The sequence below is a fragment of the Tyto alba genome, unplaced genomic scaffold (genome assembly GCF_018691265.1).
Source record: "Tyto alba isolate M040663 unplaced genomic scaffold, T.alba_DEE_v4.0 Super-Scaffold_22, whole genome shotgun sequence".
Taxonomy (NCBI): Eukaryota; Metazoa; Chordata; class Aves; order Strigiformes; family Tytonidae; genus Tyto; species Tyto alba.
Genome location: NW_024881296.1, coordinates 19,403,010 through 19,429,730, shown reverse-complemented (window position 1 = coordinate 19,429,730; position 26,721 = coordinate 19,403,010). Strand labels below are relative to the sequence as shown.

General features: G+C 35.8%; 1 protein-coding gene across 1 annotated transcript in view; it reads right to left on the bottom strand.

Moving 5' to 3' along the window:
* The window catches only part of ADGB (androglobin), a 120,259-nt gene that overhangs the window by 5,231 nt on the left and 88,307 nt on the right, over nt 1–26,721 (bottom strand). Inside the window, 7 exon segments of the mRNA XM_042796125.1 lie at nt 505–613; nt 2,970–3,125; nt 4,800–4,987; nt 11,626–11,737; nt 12,985–13,184; nt 19,392–19,576; nt 21,198–21,385. Coding sequence (XP_042652059.1) covers nt 505–613; nt 2,970–3,125; nt 4,800–4,987; nt 11,626–11,737; nt 12,985–13,184; nt 19,392–19,576; nt 21,198–21,385 — 1,138 coding nt within the window.

Sequence of the window (26,721 nt, the reverse complement as noted above, 5' to 3'; positions counted from 1 at the left end):
CAATTTTTGACACCTCACTTCCAGAACACTGCCCATGAACAGTTTCCATGAACATTAACATAAAGAAAATGCACATTAGAAATACTAGTGTCCTACTGACATGATATTTCAGTTGCTAAACAATTTTAAAATATTTCTACACTAATGACCTCTGGTTCCCAACTTGGAATTGAGAGAGTAGGTATTTTCCACTGAATTTCCAAAAATTTCAGGTTAATTTAGGGTTAGAATTCTAGTACAGCAGGACTACCTAAAGTTTGCATAAGGATAACTTGTCAGCCTCCAAGAGCTACAAGACCGTATCTGTGTCTGAAAATAGAGCAATGAAACAATTAAAATAAAGAGGGGATGGAGAAGATAGAGACTAAGTATGCCATTGTGCATTTGGACTCCTTTATCAGGGCTGTTCTATCCATTTACTGTCAGTATTTAATGCAGAAGTCTTTTCTAAGGATCTGAACATGATGAAGCGAAGATGTGCTTGACAGACAGTTATACCCTTACCTCTTTCTCCTGCACTAGGTGTTAAACTGGCGGTCTCAGTCCCAGCTATGGGCTCCTCTGACTCTCTCACAGTATACTTATTAATAAACCGTATGCGTTCCTGAAAAGCCTAGAGATCAAAAATTTTAATCCGGATAAGAAAACTTCTACTGCGTACTTTAAATCCCAAAGAATTTTCAAAAGTAGGAATCTATAAGTGGTCAATAAGACAGTAAATCTTCAAATCCAGTGCATGTGAGATATGATGCTACTTCGTATTACTGGTGAGTATATTTCACTGGTCTGCTCTATGAAAACATTACCTCTAACAACAGGAGTGAAATTAATGAGTCACTGGGGAGGAAAAAAGGTAAACATAAAAGGACCACACTTCATGTCAGAGTCATATTCAAACCATCTCTCCATTAGATTTTTTTTTTTTTTCTGAAATAATAACCTGTCAACATTAAACATTCAATTTTTTCTGGTAGTATTTTGGAACTTTTATTTGTTTTGTTTTAATGTGTTGTGTAGAGGAGCAGTAAATTAGCATTACTACTTAAAGCTCATCTTTAATTTCTATCAAGTGTGTCTTGAGTATATGAATAAGAACCCCTAAGTAAACCTGTGTGAGATGGTAGTTCAGTAAAATGAAAGCAGTCAGGACACTTTGAATGGTTTCACTCCACTCATTGCACACTGGCTACATTTAGTACATAACCCAAATGAGAAGATTATGCTCTCCATAACAAACCTTACATGAGCATGCGGCATGCAACTCTGCCTGGGACTGGAATCAGATGAGATGCTAGGGTTCCCACTGAATCAGTCCTGAGATATTGAATACTTACACTAAACATCATCATGCAATGAAATACTAGAAAACCACCGATATATGGGCAGTAATCTTTGGATTAAAAAAAAAAAAAATCCTGAAAAGCAAGGTTCCCTCATAGCTGAACATATGGTCAGAATACATTCGGCTACTGTACCTCCTGTACAGGAGCCATAGGGGTCCTATATGGGTGCAAACCCTATCAGATTCAGTTACCTTTGATGCCAAAACCAGGCATCACGCTTCTGCCCGTCTTTTCAGAATGTGACTTTGGCTCACTGGCCTTTCTCTTAGGGGCTCAGATTGCCAGAATGGATGGAGAAGCCAAAGGTTAGCCTGGAGTCAGGCATGTAATTCCCAGTTGGAGGGCACGTGACCCCTGGAGCAGACAGACATTAGGGCAGGGTGATGGGGAAGAAAGGAGAAGGGAAACTGCTTAGTCTGGATAGAAGACCCCCAATTTAGACCTTCTTTTTTCAGGGTATTGCATGGAGTTGCTGCAACTTTCTTAACGATAGCTATTTTAGAAAAATGTCACAGACCTACAGGGCTTTTAAAACGGAACCCTTTAGTTGTAGTACAGTTGATTTTCTGATCAAAAAAGGCAACAGTGATAAAACCAGCATTCTGAAGAGACTCTTTACACATCAGAGGGGATTCATTTCATCTTTAGGAGGCTGTACTTGCATTTTCAGTTTCAGCACAGCCAATTAAAGCTACAGAGTAATGCATCTCTCCTTAGATCTGAACTTAATAAGGTAGTGTCAGAGAAAATTTTGAGCTTTGGATACACTGAAGAGAACTTAGAAAATCTGAAAGTGTAACTGGGAAAACCCATGTCTGAGGTTCATTTCTGAAAGGTAATATAAAAAAGGCAAAATGCTTCTAAACTGGGGTTTCTAGCCAAGTATCCCTCAATGGTCAATGGTGGTGGTGGTAAAGGTTGACTGTCAAGTAAGTTTAAAGACTGCATTTTGTTCTTTTATTTTCCTTTTTGGTAATGCTGCTTCCAGTTCTGAATCAGCAGTGTAAATTTTTTGCTTTGCTAGAAAGGACTTGTATTACTTTTCCATCTTAAGCATACGTCATGTCAAAAGAGCCCAGCTGCAGCTGACATCTGAACTAGTACCACTTCTCCAAAACAGTAAATTCATACAGAGCAGCATGTACAGGCTCATGGGTAACCTGCAGCCCAGAATGAATTTGGGAATCCTGGCTGCAGGGGACAATTTAAGTGATGATATGGCCAAGTGCCAGTTCTTCAAGAGAAATTTTTTTGGCATGTTTATAACAGTGTATTTCTCACTAGAATCTGTATGTGCTAAACATTAAACTTGTCACAAGTAGCAGCTTTGCAATTGTGTAGAGATAGTGGGCTTTCTAAGAAGAATTTTCTTCTCTGTTTTGGAAAGTAGAATCTAAAGTCTCGGTGGCCTCTAGAAGGGTAGGTGATCTGAATTCCTGTCCAGAATTCATGCACATAATCACTTCTGATTCTTTAAGCTGTGTAAAATTTCCTGTCTTCCACAGAGTGGTGAAAGGGACAGCCATAAGAAGTCAGGTCTCTGTTGTGGCAACTCCTCTGTCATTACAGACAGCTCTTGGAACTTTTGAAAAATCATTACTGCAAAGATTGCACTCTGATTATTACTTTGATAGCTCTTCCTGGCTCTGCAGACTCCCATGCTTGTTTCATGGCTTTGATCTCATCTATTCGCTCGGTGTCTTTCTTCACCTCCAGAGCATCTGCCTCTCTCTGTTCACTAACCAGACGTAAAGTCCAGTATGGTTTGTTTGACACAGCATGCTGAAAGTGAAGTATGATAAACATAATATATTAACTGGTATACATCTACTACCACTATTTAGGATTAAGTTATTTCTGTATCCTGGTAATTTTCCTGACTGATAGACATTATACATTGATAGACTTTGACATGCATTACTACACAAACAGTATCTGCCAAAGGAAAGGAAAATTACTTGCAATGTCTAGAAGCTCTTTGAGGTATTTTGTTTACATGCTTCCCCCACACTCCCAGTTCTTCTGAACAGTCTGTCTGAACAAGAGTATTTTGTATCATTTTTTCATGCAATTGTCTTATCTCCGTGCCAAGCTTTTTTCCTTTCCTTCTCTCCTTTCATTTCCTTCCTTCCACAAGCTTTTTTACTATAAGTCTTATTGTATTATCTAGGCTTTTTGTGTAGAAATACATCTTTCTCTGTCTTATGAGGTATCAGGTTCTTTCCAATCGCTTCCTAAACTCTTTAAGCCACCTTAACACATGGCTTCTCCAGAACCGTAGGGTACATGTAGTGCCTGAAACGTAGGAGACTATTCTGCTGTCTGACCGATGAATGAGATATTGTGCTGCATGTATTTCTGGAAACTGTACCATCTGCAGAAGCTTTAAGTCCAAGATTTTGAAGTAGAGATGGGAGTTCAGCTTTTTTTTGAGACTAAATGTGGGCATCTCCTTTATCTACAAGCAGTCTCACCTCGAAATTTGCATCTGTTTTAGTGGCAGATTGAAGAACTCCCAAGAACCATCATCCCAGCACCCCTAGCGTCATTGGAGCTGAAGGCAGAAATCTGACACAGCCTGAAGTTGCATTGCATTTCTGTGGCCAACAGTCTCAACTGCAGCCACTCGGGCTGCTCTGAAAGAAGGGTTAAGGCACTGTTCTGGAACTCTCTAAAATTAGGTGTGGATATGAATCATAGGGAAGTTTGCTGTGCAGCAGGTTTAGTCAACAAAACAATTCAGCAGAGATTTCATAATGAAAAACTCTATGGAGATGCCCTCCCCTTGAACTACCTGCCATGAGGCAGCAAAATTCCCAGCAAAAGCAATACCATTAAATGAGTTGCTGTCAGTTTCTTCTTGGCCTTCCATTAATCTGTTTTCAATCCATAAAGTCAATTATTCCTTTTAAGGCACACAGTCTGGCAGTAGCCTTTCGGTCAACCACAGAACAGTCAGATTATCCCACCACAGATGAGAAGAATTTTCAAGTAGGCATGTCGGTACCAATTTTTCTGCCATTGTATGTCACAAGCTAATGACAATTGTAACGTATGAGACTGGAACTGACTACAACAGAAAGACTTATTTCATCTCCCTGGGAACCCATGGAAACCACTACAATGAGGGACTAATGTGACATGAATATGGCAAATTCATGGAATTTAATAAACCTTCAGCAGAGACAGAAATTATACCAACAAAAGGAACAACCAGTAGTTGTTTTATACAGAAACAAAGAAATGAGCACGTTACATGTCTAAATGCAGGATGCATGTCTACTTTTGTAATTCAAACTCGGGTGTAAAACTAAAAAAGTGGCAAAGCGGGGTATAGAGAAATGCAAGGGATACACTAGAAGTGCTAGTAATAGCGATCTGCAGACCTGAAAATATCCTTACACTCAGTACAATGATGGCACATTCAACAAATCCAGTTTTTGACTTTGTTCTCACCTGAGATTCAGGTCGAGAGGGAAGAGATACAACTGATCCTTTTTCTTTATTGGACTTATCTTTTTCTGTCTTCTCAGACGCTTTATCTTTTGATTTTCTGGTTGGTTTAGGAATACTTGCAGACTTTTGTCCTTCAGAATAATTGAGCATTAGGGGAAAGCTGTGGTCCTCATGCTTTTCCCCATATACTATTCAGGTGTAGTTATGATGCATGATTAATTAGAGGATACCATTGTCATCCATAAACATATTTCCCCATATAATATCCACGGTGGAATAACAGCACAAAACATCCATACAGAAAGAAAAAGAAAAGTCAGTTAATTAGTTGACACTTTCAAGTACTACACTACATTTATTGTACCAAGAAAGAGTCTGGGGACAAAACACCTTTTAAAAGCAGACTTACAAGGTGGACATATTGTGACAGCCTTATCTGTCCTAAATATCATTTTACCCAGGGCTTAACTGTGTTTGTCATGGTCCCTGCACATGAGTCACTGTATTGTTTCCTTGTGTATGGGTCAGTCCAAACATTGCAATGCACAGAATCACGGTATGACTCTTAATTCTCTTATATAGTCTCATACAACCTCTATCAGTGTTGTGCACTAGGCAGGTGAGAAGCTCAAAGTAGGTAAAGTCAGTGTTCTCACTGTTTCATATCCTTGTAAGCCTGAAAGTGTGAAGAGCATAAGGGAAGATATGCCTCTCCAAAAATGCAAGGAAATTAAGGCAAAGAAATGTATTTGAGATTTGATGCATATTTAAGAAATTCAAAATTATAATTCTCAGAACTATCTGAGAAAATTTCTGATTAATTATTTTATCAGTACATGTGTATGCTATGTGTATGCTATATGTTTGAATTAAAGATGCTGAGAACTGACATTTGTAACATTCTGCACTATCTGAGCTGGTGGGAATTGTTAACAAGACTTTTTGCATGTCATATTCTTATTAAAATAAATGAAGAAATAAAGCAAGCCTGTAATAGCATATAGCTTTAATAGCATAAGGAACATGTCAGTTGAAACTACCTGGAACGGACCCACAACTCTATGAGAAAGATTAAAGATCTGAGTCTGAAATCCCAGTTTCACTCCATGCTGCCTGAAACATTAAAACATATGCTGAAAACCTAGATTTGGTCAATACAATAAAATAGGGGATTTCTCTTAGAAAAAAAAGAGGAAATGAGTGACTGTTTGTTTACAATCTGACAATAATAACAAGGTACCTTTCACTTAATGCTATGCTTTTCTAATTTATTTCCACTGAGTACAAATCACTGTGCTGCATGATTAAGGAGCTTTGGATCAGATCTGCAATGTCATGTCTGAGGTTATATGGATATATAAAATTGTAAATATTAAATATACAGAAACACATTTATAATACATATATAACTACGCATACAAATATATATCTACGTGTATTATGTGTATTACATCATATATTATACATGTGTTTATGTATAAATTGTATTATTATCTCCTCATGCTACTTAAAAAATGTACAATGGCACAAAAGTCCTAAGCTTCAATTGATTCAGTGCTACCAAAGCATACATTAAAGAATGAAAGCAAAAATTAGAGGTCTTCACAAATATTGAAAATACAAAAACAACTCCAGAGGAAACGAAAATATAAACCAAATAGCTTTCCATTTAATTTCACATTATCATAACATATTAGCACCATAAATCAGGCTGGTATACGTGCATTATTCACTGAATTATTAATTTTTAAAGATAATTTATTTATTGTTTATGCAAGCATTCAAGAGACATTGTGTCATTAGCTAAATGATATCAGACAAAGACTTTCTATGTCATGGGATACCACAAGCTTTGTCTGGCTTCTATAAATATTTTACCACTCTGAGTTTTAACATTTTGATGCTCTGGACTTATTGCATACACTGAGAAGTTAAATAAGAAAGAAGCATATGAAATGACAGGGTATCCTGCTTTAACTCCAGCCAGGAGGGTTTAGGGCAGGATTCAGCTGAGCTCTCTTAGCTAACACTAGCTGCACTGCCCAGGTTCCCCCTGCCCTCCTCCCCGCCTCCCTCAGCAGAGCAGGCAGTCTCCCTGGTTTTGGGATCATCCTCCAGATATTCCTGGAGGGGGCACAGGCTGCGGTCTGGCACTATAGCGTGCAGCCTGCTATGACTGTAAGAGAGATGTTAGTAGTTCCTCAGGACTTTTCCAAGGACAAAGCCAGGCAGATGCTTTGTCTGGGATATGATAAGAGGAAAGGCAGGGAGATGATACCGAAAGTAAAAGACTGTTCCAGCTCACAGCTTATGCATCGATCATCACAAACTCTCAGTGGCAGTTATTGTATAGGGATGGCACCAAGAATACTGTGGGCATCACAGCAATTGACAATGATGATAAACAGCTGATAGCAACTCTTAAAATTAGCTTCTCTTCCACTTTTCAATTAGTTACTCAGAGATTCATTCAGTCTAATGCCTGAAGGGACCCTAGTGATCATCCAGTCTGATGTCCTATCTGTGACAAGCTAAATAATTACACCAAGTGATTCCTATCTGAAACTCATAACTTCAGATTGAGATACAACAATTCTCTTTTTTAGGCAAGATAGACAGGTACTCCTGATTTATGAAATTCAAATTACAGAAATGTATTTTATTCATAGGTAAAATACAGAGGAGTCTTTTGAAGTTTTCTTTGAGAAGATATCATGCTCCCACTATCTGAAATAGGCTCTGAGCATTTAGTGGGATTACCCAGTAGTTGGCAGAAATGACTGTGACTTGCCCTGTGACAGGCTTTCAGATTTGGTTAGGGAGTGATCGAGAAGTTCAGCTGTTGCTTTTCCTGTCTCTAACTGGACCTTCAGAAGGATTCTTGACAGATAGCAATGTCAGAAATCTTTCCAATGTTGGGCTCATCCAGACACTGAAGTTGCCGTAAATATACACCAGGATAGAAGCAAACCACCAGTATGGCTGCAGTAGTAGCAGGGATTAGGGCATGGCTTAGAGCTCTACAGGTCTTTAAACTCTAGCACCATCATGTATCCCCAGTGACATATTGTTTCACTAGGCAAGTGATTGGTCACTACAGACAGGTGAGGTGGGAAAGAGGTAAAGAGAGGAAGAACTGAACATCCTGTTAAACACCTCATGAAGTGCTTCCCTTGGGATGAGCCAACAGGTTCTCCTGCGGGAAGAGAAAACCTGTGGGAGAACCTTTCCCAGTTCTGGAGAAAAAAAAAGGAACATTGCAGAGGATATTGACTCTCCTGCCTTTTCAAACCTATAAAATATATAAAAATATATAAAATACATTCTGCAGTCAGCAGTCAGTGCACACTGATGATTCAACTCTGGGTTGTGACAGTTGCACAATAAAACTTCTGATCTTAAACCAGGAAAAGTAAAACCAAAGAACCCAAAAAGGCAATAGTTGAAAATCATATATACAAAACAAATCATAAAATAATTTTGTTTGCACAGTCAAGCAACTTAAAATGGTATTATCAGTTGCAAGATTGCCTGCTAGTATTTCCCCTTTTACACAAGAATTATGATCCAGAGCTTAATTCTTTTTTACTGCTTTTCCACTGATGGCTTGCCCCACTAACAGTTCCCAATAAAAGGAAAAAAAAAAGAGAAAAAAAAAGAGAGAAAAGAATGAAGACTGTAAAAATAATAAAGTATCTGGCACTTTCTAATTTTTGTGTACTTGGGTTTTCCTGGTCAATGTCTTTTTAATGTTTTGTTTGTGCAATATATTCTTTAATAAAACATTTAATGAGATTTCCTATATAATAAATATGAATAAATACTAGTCATGAAATAACTTTTGCTAATACAGTTCTTTTTACAAGTACTGTCAAACTGCAGTACTGAGGATTCTGAAGAAAGAAAATAATAACAAACATCAACAAATACAAAATAAAAAATTATCATAGCATCTGTATGCCAGAGATGTATGCCATTATAATGTCAGTGAATATTGATAGATTAATAGTATGGGTCTTCATTTAAGGGGAGTCTAGTTTAAAAGACTTTAGTAAATGCTAATTCATAGCTGAAATATGCTTTTGCCATGATAAATTAGCTTTAATACAAAACTAACTCCAGATGGCACTGTTGTCTTATATGAAAAAGTGATACCTGAAATGATGAAAATTTGTTGCAGGAATTTTCCACCTGGCTTACTGCAGCTTTCTTAAAAATCACATGGTGAGATTTTTAGTTACACACCAACATTGCTATTATATGCATTGTGTGCCTGACAACAAGTGTTGTCAGCTTTAAATGGTAAAGCTCAGTTTTCAAATAGCTTTAAAACTAGTTCATAGTCAGAAACAGATTCAAAGATTAAATGCTGTTTTTTTCCCAAATACTTACATATAGTAAGCACTTCAGATAAATATTGCTGTTAATAAAGGTACAAAAAATAAATGCTAAATAGTAAATACAGTAAGTGTTGGTGTTTAAACTTTATGATATATGTTGGTTTTGAACTCTGTTGGTGGCCTGCGCAGTCTGTTGGTATCCTCATACAAACAGAAACACCCAGTTAATATGAACTGTGAAATGGATTTGGGTTACTTTGAAAGGCAGCAATTACGAGAGGACACAGAAATCACAACATTTAAAAAGAAACCTAAGAGAAAAGCGCTTATTATCACTGACTGTGGCTTGAGCATGGTTGACTGCAAATGAGCAGAAGCATCAGTTAACATGGAGAAGGGAATCTATGAACAGGAATATTGCTAACTTGAACTAAACACGAGAATACTCATGACACTGGCAACCTTTAGTAATAACTGCTGAGAACTAGTGAAGAAATTTAGAGATTAAGTGACCTCCTTTGACCTGCAGTTTTACAGAGCATGGCTATCACTGTATGAAAGGATACACACCAGCAGCATGACCCTGTGTTAAGTACAAGCTGTTACTAAGTAGCTGACTCAGAAGGATAAGACAATACAACAGGATGTCTATAAGAAGCAGTCTATCATTAAGGGGAAAACGAGGAGAATAAATTAAGCCATCTAGGAAGAAAAGATGATTTTGTGAAGAATGCAACGAACTAAAAGCAGGTAAAATTGCCACTTAAAAAGCTGTGTACAGGCCAGTAAGGTTATATGACGTAGCTCCTCAAATATTACTAAAAGTGACTAGGGACTATAGTAAATCAACAAGATACATCTTTGTAAAGTTCTGTAATTCTAACTGAAAAAATACTGCAAAAATCTCAAATGTTGCACTCAAAGCCAAGAAATGAAATAACAGGTCAGCAATTGCTGGAGATGAATCTAACTTCAGTCCAGGGTGATAGAAATTAAAAAAAAACAAAACAAAACAAAACAAAACAAAAAAAACAACAACACCCCCCCCCAGACATTTAAAGAGTGATACATAACCAGAGTAAGAAGTGGTAAATACCACTAATAAATAAAGAGCAAATCTTCCTAAGAAAATTTAAGGGTATTAGAAAGGGTGTATATATGAGGAAGGATAATGAAAATACTTTCTCCTTATCGCATATTTTAAAATTTGAGTTATAGAACTTTAATACTAATGATATGGGAAATTTACTGAATGGTGGAAAGTAATATTTTAGGTTCAGCAGGAATTAAGGGGTGAGAGCACAGAGGAGTCAGCTGCATGCATGGATGATTGCATGTGTGTGTGATGGTCTGCACCAGCACCTGGGGTAAGGCCACAGCCTCGGGAGCTCATATGGGATCTGGGGGCCAGCTCCTGGGCAGACTAGGTGTCTAAGTCCAGCTGCTGGAAGAATCCACCTTATATACATATATATGTAATGTCTCAAGTGGACTTCCATTCTGTCCAGCCAGAGAGAGGGAGGCAGGATGAGGCCATTGGTGCTGTCTGTGTGAGTGCTCTGCGTGTCTGTCTGTGACCTGTGTGGCTGGCAATGTATATCTGTAGGTACGTAGTGTGTATGTGTTTTGTGTGGGGGTGCTTGCTGGCACTATGTCTTCAGGCTCGCTAATGGTTGGACATAGGGACGTGGGGTGGCAGCAGCCTCGCCTTTCTCAGGCTGTCGGATCCTGCATGGTAAATTTTCCTCTAACATAATTAAGATCTAAATCATTGTGTCAGTCCCAGTGGTAACAGGAGAGGCAAATATGACACATCTATCTAATATCTAGGATACTGACTAGTATTCTAACTGCTTTTAGTATGTGTTGGGTTTTTTTTCTGTCCCTTAACAAGAAATGCTAAGAGAATCTAGAAAAAAGAGAAAAGCTTCTGTAATTTCTCTGTCCCCTTCCTGGCTTGAATACACAGCCTGTCCTTGGGACCTTTCCTAGTCTTGTCTCCTGCCTAAGATCTTCTCCTAGCAGTACAGAATTAATACATATCCCAAAACATGCCTTCTTTTCTCTCTTGTCAGTGCATTTTCTTAAATTATGAGCAGGTAGGTTTCTCTAGGTTCTGTGCTTGGATGTACTTTGTCCGGGCACTGTGCCTTTATACTGACCTTCATTGGTCTCTCTGGCTGTAGAAGCAGTCGTACTTCTACAGCTGTTCTAGACCCCTACCTAAAGTTGAGCCCTAAGAATCTCAGGTGAGTTTTGCAGAGTATTCTCTGATTTCTTTATAATTTATGAACTGAAGATCCAGAATCATGCAATCAAACTTCATTTCTATGAACCACAGAACAGAGAACTTTGTTGCTTAATTATCTCATTCAAGCAGTGAATAAAAGAAAAAATGTCATATGGTCTTGGCTTGTAGCAGTATAACATTTTTTTAAATCATTAACATGATGCATTTGACTAAATACATACTTGGATCAACCTACCTTTGATTTCATTTTTCTCCATTTCTTTTAGTTCCTGAACAAACAGAGACTGACTCTCAGTAAGTGGCCAACTATCATACAACACCAATGCTTGTATGATATACTTGTGAGACTGCGGAAGAAAATGCAGTATGTTAACATGCTGAAGATATAACAATTACAGTAAGCATTCAGAATTCCTGTAGGTTAGTTAACTGCCAGATATTGAACTCAGCAAATAAAACACGTAATTAATTTAAAGGCTTGAACATTACAGTATTCACAAGAAGCTTAAAAATTAGTGATAATTCCACAGATTTTATTTTCATTCCTGTGAAATTAAACAATTATTCATGCGTTTACCAAGTGAAACTGAACTGGGCTATACAATAAGGAGCTACATTCCTTTAAGATTTCCATGTAATTTCCTATGTATGCCATGGGCTGAAACAAAGACTTTTGTCTTTAAGGCCTACTACAGGGCTTTGAACCCTAATACTAGAACTCAATAATGTCTTAATTTGAGATAGACTTGACAGGGTCCATGGGTTATTTTAAACATTGTCTACACTGAACAGGACAGGATTATCTTTAAAAATTGTTTTCTAAATTCTAAAGCCAATTCTGAGTCAAAGGAACAACCCTGGAATTTATTCTTCAATAATATTTTTTTTTTCTTGGAATAGTTTTTTTGCATTTGAACTCAATTATTAGGAAAAATCACAGTAGAGAAACAAGAACTGTTTTAGAAAATTAATGTTGTTTTTATAAGATAGACAAATAACACTAGGTGAAGTCAAGAAGAATCCACATTTTTGACATCCCTCCCTGAGAAACTTAGCTCAAGTAGCAGCTGTTGTGTGTGTTACTAAAGTTTTCAGCTGACAGGCAACAGGTGTTTCTCTATTAAAACTATTAAATATGGCTTTCTTTTACATCGTATATCAAAGAAAACACACTGAAGCATCAGAAGTTTTGTTTAATCACTGGTAGTTTTTGGCCCTTAGCTGAAAGTTATGCTATACTTAAATTTGATTTGGCAAATGAAGAACATTTAAAGATTGAATATATAACCTTGATTTGAAAACAAATATGACCCCTTCTTATTTGGTTATTCATATATGTACGTTATCCTTTCTCCATAGCCTCATTCAGAAGCTACCAGCAATCTTAATTTTGGATTCCTTGTTCTTGCCTCAGGATATCAAATCTCCACAGGTGCCAAAAGAATTATCAATACCCCTTCACTGTTTGTTGTTTGTTTTTTTTGTTTTTTTTTTTTTTTTGTTTTGTTTTGTTTTGGTTTTTTTTTTTTTTTTTGTTTTTTTTGTTTGTTTTTTTTTTTTTTTTTCCAAATCCCAATGATTTGGAATCTCTTACTTGTTGTGGACTTCCATCATTATTTTGAAAATTTTCCAAGAGGAAAGATTCATCTTGTAATATAGGTGGACCTTTTTGTACAAGTCCTGGTTTGATAGATGTTTTGGTGTCCTTTGAAGACGAACTATGACCTTTTTTTCTGGATCCTCCAGTTTCTGATTTCTTTTTCGTACTACTTTGGATAATCTGGGTTTTGCTTGCTGCAAGATGATAAAAAATGTCAGTGTTAATTTCCAGAAATTCTATGAATTATTAATATGAGGTAAACAGATGCCCACAGAGAATAAGAGAATTACAATAGTCAATTTTCTCATGCTGAATTATAATCAGAAGGTTCCAGTTAAAATTATTCCAAATACTGTCCTGATTTCATTCTGCATGCAAATCACAAATGTCTTCAAAGTAAATAATGAGAAATTTGAAAGACTGTATATATAACTGTTGGTACTTCTTGTAAAGCGTATCATTTCCCCCCCCTCCCCTGCCACAAACCCCACACTTCCTTCCTGCACTAACCACCACAGCACCACGCTATGCATTACATAACACAGACAGCCTTCTACTCTCTATGATGGTGTCTCTGTGTAGCTAACCTAATTTAATAAATTGTGTATACCTGTGGAAGGAGGAGAGAGGTGCATTGGCCACAGTTCTATCAACTCTTGCCCTTACAGAAGTCTCTTATGTCAACCTGACACAAAGATCACAGCTGATTGAAGTTTAGAAAAAGCCAGTCTTGACAGCAGCTACAGAACTATTTGTGGTCTATCATTTATAAAGTTGTATCATTGTCTCCTAAGGAAGGTATTAGTGCAGAAAAACTGTGAAACCAGAAATGTGCTAAAGAATGGCTGTAACAGAAGTATTAATAAAAAAAAAAAAAAAAAAAACAAAAAAAAAAAAAAAACAAAAACAAAAAAAAAAACCAACCCCATAAATTTTTGTTCATTTCTAATGCCGCTGAAGTCTATGATATTAACCCATTTTTAGATACAACTCCATGGTAGTATGACTATGCAAGCCTGTATCTGTGGAATAGTTTCTCACTCAAACTGAGCCTGCTGAGCTTTCCAGGTATCAGTTAGCTTCCCATGCTGTGAAGGTGAGAGGAGACCTCACTCACAGTGGTTAGATTATCAAGTCTTTCATCAGAGGGAACCAAAATCATGAGGCTTTTACTCAACAGAAGTGCATTTGGATGAAAAAGAAACATTAGCCAGAGACTATTCTTGCATATTCTTTTACATCTGTGCGAAAACCTGCTGCAAAGAAACAATTTGGATTCCAAATGGAAGAATAACCCTATGCACAGACATTTTCCAATTAGGTAACTTGCCTTTAGGGAACCATTTCCAATATTTGCATTAGAGTTTCTAGTCAGGAAGTATGTTCAATGCCTGCCTGAGCACTGTTATCAAGGGACAGTGCAAATAATTTTCAAAAAGGTTGCTTTAAAGCAATGAGGCCAGCTAAATGTACTCCCTCTTGTAGGCAACAGAGAGGTGAACTCCTTTCCAGGAGGTCTGGTGTCTGGGCTTTAGGAGCTGTGCACTGGTCTCTGAAGGAGCCAACCTCTACCTATCAAGGTAGGTGGGTGGATTTCAAGGGAGGCTGTATTCCTTAGGGTATAATAAGCTTTCATGAATGCCTCACTATCCTCCTCTCTCTCCTAAATCTGAAGAGCCTAAGTACTCAAAAATTCTATAATGGTTTTCCCGGAGGATGATCCTGCCATGAAGATAACTCAGCTCAGAATGGTGGAATCCTTCATAAGACTCATTCTGCTTTCCTTGCTGGAAAGATGACTTTTGGAAAAGTCCCCGAAAATGCATAAACATCCAAAATAATAGTTCTAGCAATTGTCACCAGGTGGTGCTGTAACACCAAATTACTTTTCTTACTACATAGCTATTCCGCCTCGGGTTTCCTAAGCAGAGCTCTGACTCAGATTCAAACAAATATCTGACCGAGATTTTGATACTTCGAGACTGGATTGTATCAAACTGCTACTATGGAAAATAAAAGGCTTATGAGCATTCATTTGCCCATCTGTGCTTAGAAGACTAATGTGTTTGTATCAACAAAACGAGTTGTGCTCGCAACGTCAATATGTAATTCCTTTATTGGCATGTGAACATTCAAGGTCCGAATCATCTGCTACATCTCAGGAGAGGTAAATATATTCAAAATCAATTGCTTCAATGTAGTTTTTGAGCAATAAGAGGCATTTGTATAACAGCTGTGACTGGAGAAGAATTAACAGGTTGTGGGTGGGAAAGGGGGATAATGTTTTATTGGTGATGCTTGCACAATAATGACACTTTAGAGTACTTCTGGCAACACAGCAATCAATTCTATGAGAGGCATAAAGTGTGATAGTGAATAGGTCTCAAATGTGATGCCTGTGTCTTGCTCAGCTAACAAGTTTGCTGCTGATGGTATAGCAGTGGTTTCTGATTATTCCTATTCTGTGAAAACACACTTTTTTAAGAGAACAACTAGGTACTGACAGTATGAATCTTGTTGTATTGAGTGTCAGTTGTACAAAACCCCACCTGAACTTGGCATCAGTATTTATGGAGGTTCCTATATTGTTATTGTACAGGCCACAATTTCCGAAGACTTTTGACAATAGCAAAGAAACATGCTTTTACAATGCCATAAATTGCATCTACAGACAATCAGCAGGTTGGGTAAGATGATACTGTTATATTGGCTATACTGAATACATTTCATAATATTTTCATTTGGTTTGGATGCTCTGAAAGATTTGGAATACACAAAATATCTTCATTGTGTTACACAGGATACATATATATAGAAAAAGAACTTCAATGTTAAGACCACTTGGTCTAGTATTGTAAAAATAATAGTAATAGTAGAAAAAACAAATATGACCACTTCACAGTCATTCTTTCCAAATGACAGCACTCTATATACTCACACTAACTTAAATGGCATCAGAATATTCATTTCATGTTCAAATACAATCTAAAATCATAACACCTTTTTTACAGACTCCACTGCTGAATAGAAACCTGATACAACCACCTTCCTATTTTCAATCAGGTAATATAACAGACACTTAATTGAATGATTCACAATGGATTAAAATAATTTTAAATTAGCAGAAATTATTCATATTACAGCACATAAGAATAAGAGATAAAAGCCTGATGCATGTGTCTGATTTCTGAGGATATTTTGTAAAGTTGTTCTCACATATGCTCCCTGCTAGTCTGGCAAAGACAAGATGTCCCTCTTAGTTATTCTGTCCCATCCTCTCTCTTCCAGCATCTGTTAGAACCCATTTCTCTTATCTTTTACCTGATTGTGCCTTTTAACTTATTTCAATCTTCATCTTTTCCAAGAAGACGGTTTCCTGAAGGAAAGTTTGTCCTTCACTTTACTGAGAGTAATTTGGCAATTTATTTCATGTATTGTGATGCTGACCCTAATCTGAGCTATTTTATAGCTTTCCTGCTTCTATTTCCACCACACTACTACTAAGTTTGCTAATCCATTCCCACATTCCAAAACCAGTAACCAAATATAGCTATTAATTATCTTGATAACTCAGACAGAATCATGACAGCTTCTCCATGACTTCCTTTAAAACCACAACAATATCACCTGATGAGTTACACTTTCAGAGCATGGTCTCCATAGTATTTAATTTTACAATTCTGGTAATAACAAGGTGCAGTTGAGACAGAAATCAAGATGTTTCATAAACATGATTAAATCAGTTATTTTTCCCACACAGTATTAGAAAATTAGATAAAACATTTTTCTAACGGATCATGCTAGAAAACTACACAGTTCAAAACAGTGGAGGTGAGCACATGAAATATGACGCTATTTTGGGCTTTAGCAAAGCAATAATCCGGTATTTGAACAATCTGTCTTTGCCTCAGGTTATGAATATGCTCAAACAGGCAGAAACTGATTGATTTACAGAAGATTTACTGTTTACAGGTCTTGATAAAAGGACTGAAGTCTTTAACATCTTGCAACATTGATTTATAGTGGTGTCCATGGAGAGTACAGTAGCTGATTTGTTTGCTTGCAAACAACTGTTTTATTTAAGCATACTCGTAATATAATTTTCAAAATGAAACCCACAGAGATAATGAAAAATTCAAAATAGTATACGAACTTACAAATAAAATGGAAATAGCTTGATTAAGAAGTGAAATGTATAGAAAACAGGGCAATTAAGATTATGAAAGAAGCTAAAATGGCATGACAGTAGCATCTAGAATCTATTACACATGAGAAGTGTAGTGGACGCAGGTATACAGTACTTCATTTTTGTTAAAAATTACCTGAGCACTACAGGGACAATTGTTGAAAATACGTCCGAGAACTATGTACCTCATTCATCTGTATTTATTGTTTCTGAATAGTAAAATTAAACACCATTTCAAAATCAAATGTAAATCAACTGGATAAGTGTACTTTCTGATGACAAAATTTTCATTGCAGTTTTGTTTTAACTTCTTTAGTAGCCCAGCACAAATTTTATCAAACAATAACAATGCCAGTAGCAAACAGCTAATATTGTCCGACGGTAACTCTTAAGCACCATATCTGGCAGAACTCTAACTTCTGAAAGCCTGGAAGTGAAGTGTGAAAGAGGATGTCCAGATAACCTGACTCTGCCCTCTAGAGTGCTGCATCGGAGTGGGATGATGGCAGAGCACTGCTACCATCTCAAGCTGAAGGCTGTCTCTAAGGCCGTCTGTAAATTAGTATCTCTGTTGCTAGACTGCACATCTAAGGAAACTGGATTGTTTGTGTATCATTAAGAAAAAAAACAACATAAGCTTTAACTACTAACTGAAATCTCGGGATCACGGGAAGCTGAGTGGTCCTGGCAGAGGCTGGAAGACACCTCTGGAGATCGTTTAGTTCAATCCCATTGCTAAAAGCAGGGTCAGCTAGGGCAGGTTAACCAGTCATGGCCATGGCCAATTGGGTTTTGATTACCTCTAAGAATGAAGACTCTAAAACCTCTCTGGGCAACCTGTTTCACTGTTTGATATATTGAGAATAAAAAGGAAAGAAACAAACAAGCAAAACCAAACCAAACAACCCCTTCTCCCTCCAAGTCAAGTTTTCTAATGCTTAAATTGTATTGTCTATATTTCAGATTGTGCCCATTGCCTCTTGTCTTGTCACTGGGAACCACTCAAGAGTTTGGCTTCATTTTGTTTACCTCCATGACCCTTCTCCCAGTATTTATATGCTGCTAAACTTGGGCAGACAGTAGATTCAGAATGTTAGCTTGCTGGACTACAGCAAGTCAGTTTTAACTGGTGCTGGATTGGTTGTTATTAGATACAATCACTAGTTTCAAAGTACTTCTGAGAAAATACACGAATTCTTAGCATATTTATGAAAGATGACCTTTGAACACACACTAGTTCTTTAACAAGAGCTGAGTTTATAAGACTGCAATGTAATGAATGACAATAAAATAAATCAAAACAAAACAAAAACTTTCAGCAAATCAACTTCTAAGATTCAACTGTTTAGCCAAAAGTGAGTAAGGTATAAATAAATTTGTCTCAAAGGAAATTTTGTTTAAATTCAGGTGTTCCCATAAGGTATAACTTTTTCTCAGTATTTCAGTTGCTATCATGAAGAACTGACAATAGTATAATGGGCGTTTATGCCTTTATGCCAACTTTGCAAGTCTGGGGCAAGTAGCTCTTCCTTCAGTGTCTTCTATTTCCATGAATATCACTGTGAAGCTGTAGCAGAGGTAGAGTCAAAAATGGAGATATTCTCTTGCAGATAAATATTATGTAATTTATTCAAGAGTCTTTTGCCTTGTACTCTGGGGCTCATATGATGGATAAGAAGCCAGTAAAAAGAATGCTTCTGCTAAAAGGAACAGTGCTCACGATGGTGTGTTTAAATCATGAGGCTTAGTGTAATCCAGGAATGATCTACCATGTCCCATGGTCTGGGCATCAGTTTCCTGACAGCCCAAATTTTTTTTTAATTTTAGGATCAAAAAAATAAAGGCAAGATCTTGAAAATAGAATATATTTCAATCCTCAAGGTCAAGGCAAGCAAATTTTCAGAACTGAGAAGCTGCTTCAGTTATCTACAAAACTCCTTACTCCGTTATAAAAAAACAGACCAAAAGGCAGAAAAAGAAAATAAGGCTGGATACCTTATTTCGCTCAATCCTTTTGGTACTTTCCCTCATTGCTAAGGATCAAGGACTCCTCTTAATTGGTCAAAAATATAACTGATTTCACTCAATCACAAAGCAATTAGGGATTCATGTAAAATGTAGGAAAACATACTATTTTCTATGATTACCTAAAGTTACTGTAAGAATGTATATCGCTCAGTGAATAAAATTATCAAATAGAGAATATAATACTTACAGTGAGAACTCAAAAGTGTTTCATTACTCAAGAAATTAAAAGCAGGGATGACTGCATGGCCCTTTCCAGTGACACTCACAATTTCTTCCTCATTATCTAGGACTTGTAGTTTAATGAATACATCTGATTTAGAGGTTTGTACCTGCACCGTAGCAATATGTGACACTGTGACTTTTACTGAATACCTAAAAAGGAAAAAAAAATATATATCAATATAACCAACTATACCAGATCATTCTTTTTTAGGAAAGTACCTAAATGTTGTGCTGACCTGGAAGCGAACACTTAAAATCGAGTCTGTAGTCAACTGTTTTCCTGGTATCTGGTGTGCTAAACTTCCTGTAGTGAAGTGCAGTGAATCTATGATCAAAGTAAGTGCTGCTGCTGCAAAAAGGGTGGTCTTGCCATTTATTTTTTTCACTGCCTTATCAAATGGCCAGATATACATTTTCCCTACTGCTGTACAAGTATTTGTTGAAAAACGTGGTTAGCCAGATTATGGAACTGTTTCAATTAAAAAGTAACTGAGCAAAAGAAAAGAAAGTAAGATTTGCTTTCAGAAGGGTACAGCTATCTCATTTGATAGAAGCTGCTACTCTGCTCAATTTAAAAGACTGTGAAATTAAAAGACTGTAGAATTAGAGTCTTAGGACAAAATTTAAATAATAGTTCTGTTGTGACTCATAACTTTATATATTACTTGTTTTTTTTGCCACAAATTCAAATTATTAGACTAATCTCACAAAGCAACCAACCAAACAGCAACAACACACAAAAACTCCATCACCATGACCTTGGCACATGTGGAGTCAAGAGTATATAAATATTTTAAAATAAAATTATTAGAAGATTGGCAACATCAGAGTGGAGAAAAATAAAATAAACTCATCAAGAAAGACAGAGTTTACAGAGTTTGAGTGCATTTGTTTTATTTCCATTACATGCTTTCTTCATTTATATTGAAACTGATTCCTTCTGTTGAATAGACCTCTATCCCAAGAATAATCCATTGATTTGAAATATTGATATAAATTGTCAGGAATCAAGGTAAAATGTTCTAGAATTAACCTTCAAAATATATATATGTAGTCAGCTCTAAGCACAGGGCCTGTTTTAGTGTAGTGTGTAGTCCTTTGTGTAAAAACTTAAGTATAGTGATTTAGTCAGGGTTAGTTCTGAACTCAAACTCAGCCAGAATATACTAATTTTAATAAACTTTAAAAAATGTAAGAAGTATTAATAAAGATTTAATCATCACATTTTTAGTAAATGTGTTCTTCTAAAAGAATCAGTATGCTAAAATAAAATGTATATAATTTTTTCTTCCAATTTTGCAAGATGAAAAGTGGTTTGATATATCAGAAAAGAAAGTGTTGCGTTTCTGTATTATTTAAATTTTATCTGAATAGCTGAAAAAATATATCAAGATTTATGTCTCCTCCCCATCTGCAAAATCTTATTTTAATACATATTTAATCCCCAAAAGTACTATGGAATTTCAGTATTTGATATGTGGATAATATTTCAAGATCAAGCTTACAGAAATGCAAAATACTGTTATTATGATTTTAAAGTTATAGTCTGTGTACTTCATACCTGTTCTTCATTAAGCAGTGACAATATTTAAGAAAATAAAACTTTCACAAATTAAATGTTAAATTTGATATTGCATATTGATGGCCCATAAAATTCAGGTATTTGCCTTAATACCCTCCCCCCTTCTGAGAAAGAGGAAGGAACATACTTTTCTGGCAGGAATGGTCCATATAAAAAGCAGAATTTAATAATTTTTCTCTCAATATTTACCTGAACATTACATACTTGTTATTTGGTATGTAATAATCTTTAATTTCTTTAGTTGAATAGACATTATTTACAGCCTCACGAGCGAGAAATGGGAGTGGACTATGAGAACCGATGAGACGGAGCCTCCATCTTCCAGCTGCCAAAGGTAGGTCACCAGTACGTGCTTCAGCCATAAATGTGTATCCTTTCTAAAAGGAGAAAACAAGTAATTTTTACTTGGAAATAACACTACCCAGAATGCACTCTATGACTACATGCAACACACTTTTTGTCCATGTTACACTTATTATTATAATAAGATGTCCTTTATAAGCAAGAATCTTATAGTTCTATTATAGTCTAACTTATGAAGCCTCTCTTACTACAGGAATTTATGTTTGGCAAAAAGTTACATAGCAAGTGAAATCCAATCTCATCTAACCTCAAAACTGTCAGGTATTTTTCGGGGCAGGTATAATCAAACTCCTGAGGTCACTTGCTAACCAAATTATTTGATGACTCTAAGTTGTTTAATAAAGTCTAATTTAACAAATATTAATGAGTTCTTACTCTTTCATTTAAGCATGTGCAGTACTCTAGTCTGAAAATTCATAACATGAATAGAGTTCAGTAAAACATATTTATTCAATGTTTTTTCCTCCTTTTACATCATACAACTATGCAAATAGCTTTCAGAAAACAACCCCACATCTATGCATCTCTGGATTCTATATTACCATTCTTTTTCTTATAAATCCACTAGCAATGGTATCAATCAAATTCTTTTCATTTGGTACAAACCATTTTTTTCCCGTTTGATATCTGACCAAAACTATATGTGGTAGTTGTGTTTATGATGATAGTAGTAGGAGCAGTAGTAGTAGCAGCAATAGATATAATAAAGAAAGAGTAAAAGACTGCATAAGTGAAGAATTTTAATCTCTGAGACAACATCAAACCTCTGGTATTGCTGGGAAACATCTGGCCTGTATGCCAGATGTAAGATAGATGGGCATTGTAAAGTATTGATGTATTTGAAAACTGCACAATAATTCTGAGATTATACATACTTTTAAACTGCAAAGATGACCACAGCTGATGATAAGAAAACTAATATTTTGGCAATTCACACAGAAGACATTTAGCAAAAGCTAGCAGTCCCCAGGCACATAAAAGAAAAATTAGGTAAAGATACAATGTAAACATGAAAATTACTGCATTCACTCATAAACAGAGAGTTAAAAACATCCCTTCATGCTGAAGGCAGCGTGAAAATATGGGTGAATGCGATTTGCTGCATGGAAATTTAGAGATCAAATTCATTGTCTTCAAATCTGAGGTTAAATTAATACTGCCCCTACTTTTAACAATATTATTACAAGAATAGCATTAAATATCAGGATATTAATCTTAATTTTATGAAAATGTTTATTTAAGAAAAAATATTTATAGTATTAGAAAAATCAAGTAAAAATTAATTAAAAATGCAACACATAAATAAGCCTGATGCAGACTTATCCGCTCTTTATGAATCCTGAGAAGAGGAATATGGGAAACCAGAATATAAATTTAACGGTTTCAAAATTTGATTTTATTTTATATTAAAAAAAAAAAAAAAAAAAGAAAAAGAAGGCAATATGAATATGATTACTTGAAAGGCAGTGTCAGGAAAAAGGGATATAATGAGTGCAATGGCCAGTTGCAATGTAACAGGGAAACTCAGGATTAAGTCCCTTCTTCAAATTTTCTAAGCTACCCTACCAACTTGCTATTTCAAATATTAACATCTCATATTACACTCAAGAAATAGTCCAGATGAAAATTCTTTGAAAAGTTTTCTCTCTCAGCAGTATTCTGCTAAATTACAGTTAAAAGAAATCAGTATTTACCAGTAAAAAGCCTTTGTTAAAAAATTCTTATAATAAATAGGGTTGTGATTTCAGGACTATCCAATAATGCAGGGTTGTGACTTCAGGACTACTGAATATTGAGAATGAAAGTAAAAGAAGTGATTCACAATTCCAATTTGTGCAATTGTAACTGTAAGGCACTTTATACCCTTTATTCATTACAAGGTAATAGCAACCATTCAAAGCTATAATTCAGGAGAACACACTTATTTAAATATCTAGTTAAGCATATAGTTAAAGTCCCCCTGCTCTTAACAAGTACACTTGGAAACTGAGAGGGATTTAGCCAGATATTTAAGTGCTTTCTGACAGCATGGTGCGCATGAGAAAAACACTTTTAAAGAAAAGGTTCTACATTCTTAATGTTCACTATAAACATGCAGAAGATTTAGAATTAAGATTAAAAAATTGTTTGAGTGGGCACTTTCTGAACACTATAAGCAATTAGAAAGCACAGTAACTGAATTTTGCAGCCAGTAGGAACACTGAGTAATCATCAGCCACTACTGAGAAATAAGCAAATAGAACTAGACAACCCCAACAGATTTATGTCTCTTAAAAACCTTTGGGAGGTTTCATTACCTACTTAGATATCTTGTTACAGTTCACTATGTCTTGAATCAGAAAGGGTTATTTTCTAAGGTACCACCTAAACTAACTTTGTTAAAGTAAGATGTTTTCCTTAGGTCCTTCTATGATTAGTCAAAACAAATAACTGATCAGTGTCCTTGCTCAAATAGACTTCTGTTATCTAGACTAAATATATTGTTAGTGATGATTTCTTCGACCCTTATCTTCATTGGTCAGCTGAAGCTAGAGGAATGCTTATGTCTATCCTTTTCTACAATCTGTTCAAATGACTTGTGAATAATAGAGTAGAATTACAAAAACAAATGAACAAACAAACCAAAACCAACTGTATCGAGCAGTAGAAAAAATTACAGTGGAAGAATAAAATTTATTGCAAAAAAGTCCAAATAATGCAAAGCAAGTAGCTAGTTTCCATCTAGACTGTAAGTTCTACAGAAAGAAGACAGACATTATTGCCAGTGTGCAAATTTTATCCATATTGTCAGTCATTCTGAAATGAACTTTAATGTGTTCCAGGAGTGTCCCTGAAGTAGAGTAACAATATCTGTTGACAGTATTTATTTTTAGCTCTGTTGTAAATTGATGATACATAGTTTTGAAGCAGAACAACTAACTGGTAGGTTTATTTAATACACGCATACACACAAAAAAGGGAATTTTTCTGTTCTAATATCAGCATTTAGGAATTCAGGCATACTGTATAATTTCTTGCTTGATGTATTACACCACTGACTATTTTTTACAAAATATTGTTAAAAAGAAAGTTAACAGTCAGACTAAGATAATACCACTGTATTCTGTGTTTCATAATAACTGCATAATGTCTTGTCAAAACATCAATAGCTTTTGCAGGTCTACTGAAACATTAATGAACCATTTACAAATAGGAAGAAAACAAGCTGAATTGTACAGTATAAGGTTATATTTTTACTGACAAACAGAGTAGCAGTGATTAAGAAATGTAATAAAACCAAGTAGAAAAATACAGGAGACGTGTACAATCCTGGTTTAATATTCTTAAAGCAAAATCACTCTTTACTGATATTAAACACATTTAATATTATAAAATGTTAAGTCATAAGTTTAGAGAATAATAACAAAAATGTCTCCTTCAAGTGGGGACTTCTGCAATAAGGAAGGACAGGAATATCAAAAAGGGCCATTTTCATTAGTTAATGACAGAATCACTGAGGCTATCATTCTGTACCCATGAAAAATAAATTATTATCATAGAATCATTATGGCATGTACTAGGTGGGATAGTACACAGCAAAACAAGCATTTCCAACATTAAAACCACTGTATTGCACAAAGCATTGGTAAAATCTTATCTGGGATATTGTGTACAACTTCGGACAACTTTATTCAAGAAAGATATGTTAAATGGGAGGCGGTCTGAGAGAGAATTAGTAAAATCAGAGAAATGGAAAACCTGTGTTACAAGGCAGAACTACACAGCTGTATCCTGCTAAGCAGGACAGATGCTAAGATGAGGTTTGTTGTGATTGTTCTTTCCACAACCCACCACTTTCCTGAAAAGCAGTAAGTAGTGTTCACCACTGAGATTTCTTTTTGCATCCTGTCACTTGCCACTGTTGGATTTCAAACTGAATTTTCCTGCCTGATAGAATCCACACCCCATCTCTGAGGATTCCAAATTAGTTCTGAGAGCTTGAACAGCTTGTCTGCAACCCTCCTTTTTAAAGCATATTCCTCAAGCAGTAGCAGTCCTAATCTGTCACAATCAGCTAATATTCACTATAAATACTAGATAAGTCAAGTTCATTCTAGTGAAAAAGGAAAAAAAAAAAAAGTCTGATGGAATTGAAAGTTACAAAAGAAAGACAAGAAAACTGCTGCTACAATGATAGACTGGAACTGACATCAATTCCTTGTTATTGACAGAATGGACTGAGAAGACCAAAGTATGAATGTCTTCACTAAAAGGTCAACTGTGAACATGTGACTAGAATAGTTAATATTAGGGGTAATATTAAAGAGTTAAGAGGCATGCCAGAACAGGAGAAGAAGTAGTAAATGATTATATAGATAAATTAAGTGTTTGGATTAGTTAGGTCTGATGAACTTCTGAAACATCTGAAGGATAAATAGATAACAGATTAAAACAATCATAAAACTTTTCAGTTATATTTGATAACTGATGGAGGATAGGAAGACTATAGAACTGCAATGTACTTTTTTAGATGGACAAAGGTGTCTAGAAAATTATCAGTCAGCATAACTGCAAAGGCTAAAAACATAATGAAATAACGAATAAAATTAACTCCTTGTAACCACCTCAACATAGCAAAGAGACTGCAAAAAAATGAGTCCTATCAAACCAGTCAAGCTTCCTTCTATAGGAAGAGCAGGATGCAATCAGTGAGTTTGGGAAGAGCAGGATGCAATCAGTGAGTTTTGGAAGAGCAGGATGCAATCAGTGAGATTTCAAAGATCTAACCTGAACCTGGTTCCATTCAGTATTTTTATTTGTAATGTGGATGGTGGAATGGAGAACATATATGTTTAATTAGCTGATACCACAAAGCTAAGAAGGATTTTAACTTTAGAGGAAGAGAAAAAAATAATTAAAGATTATTTTAAACTAGGGAAATAGTCTGAAAAATACCCAACATTCAAATTGGTAGTGAAATACACTACATTTAGTCAAGAATACTAAACTACAGGATTTAGTTCTTCAGAAAAGCACATAGGGTTACAGAAGTACAAATCAGCAATGGTGTTACAAAATAGGGCAAGTATCACGGTTGGATATATAAGCAGAAGTAAAGCCCACAGGACATGTAATCTAATAGTTCCTTACACATCATTTGTATGGCCACAAGTTAATCGTTGGTGCAAAGTTTACTGTGCTCAGTGTTGTGCATGATAAACAAAAAAAACCTCCAGCAATTGGAAAGAATTCAGATGAGAGAGTAATCAAGGGTGTAGAACATGTAGCTTGCAAGGAAAGACTGAGCAAACTGTCTTTAGCCTAAAGATGAAATGGCAGCAAGAGGGGAAGCTGTGATAATTATTTCACA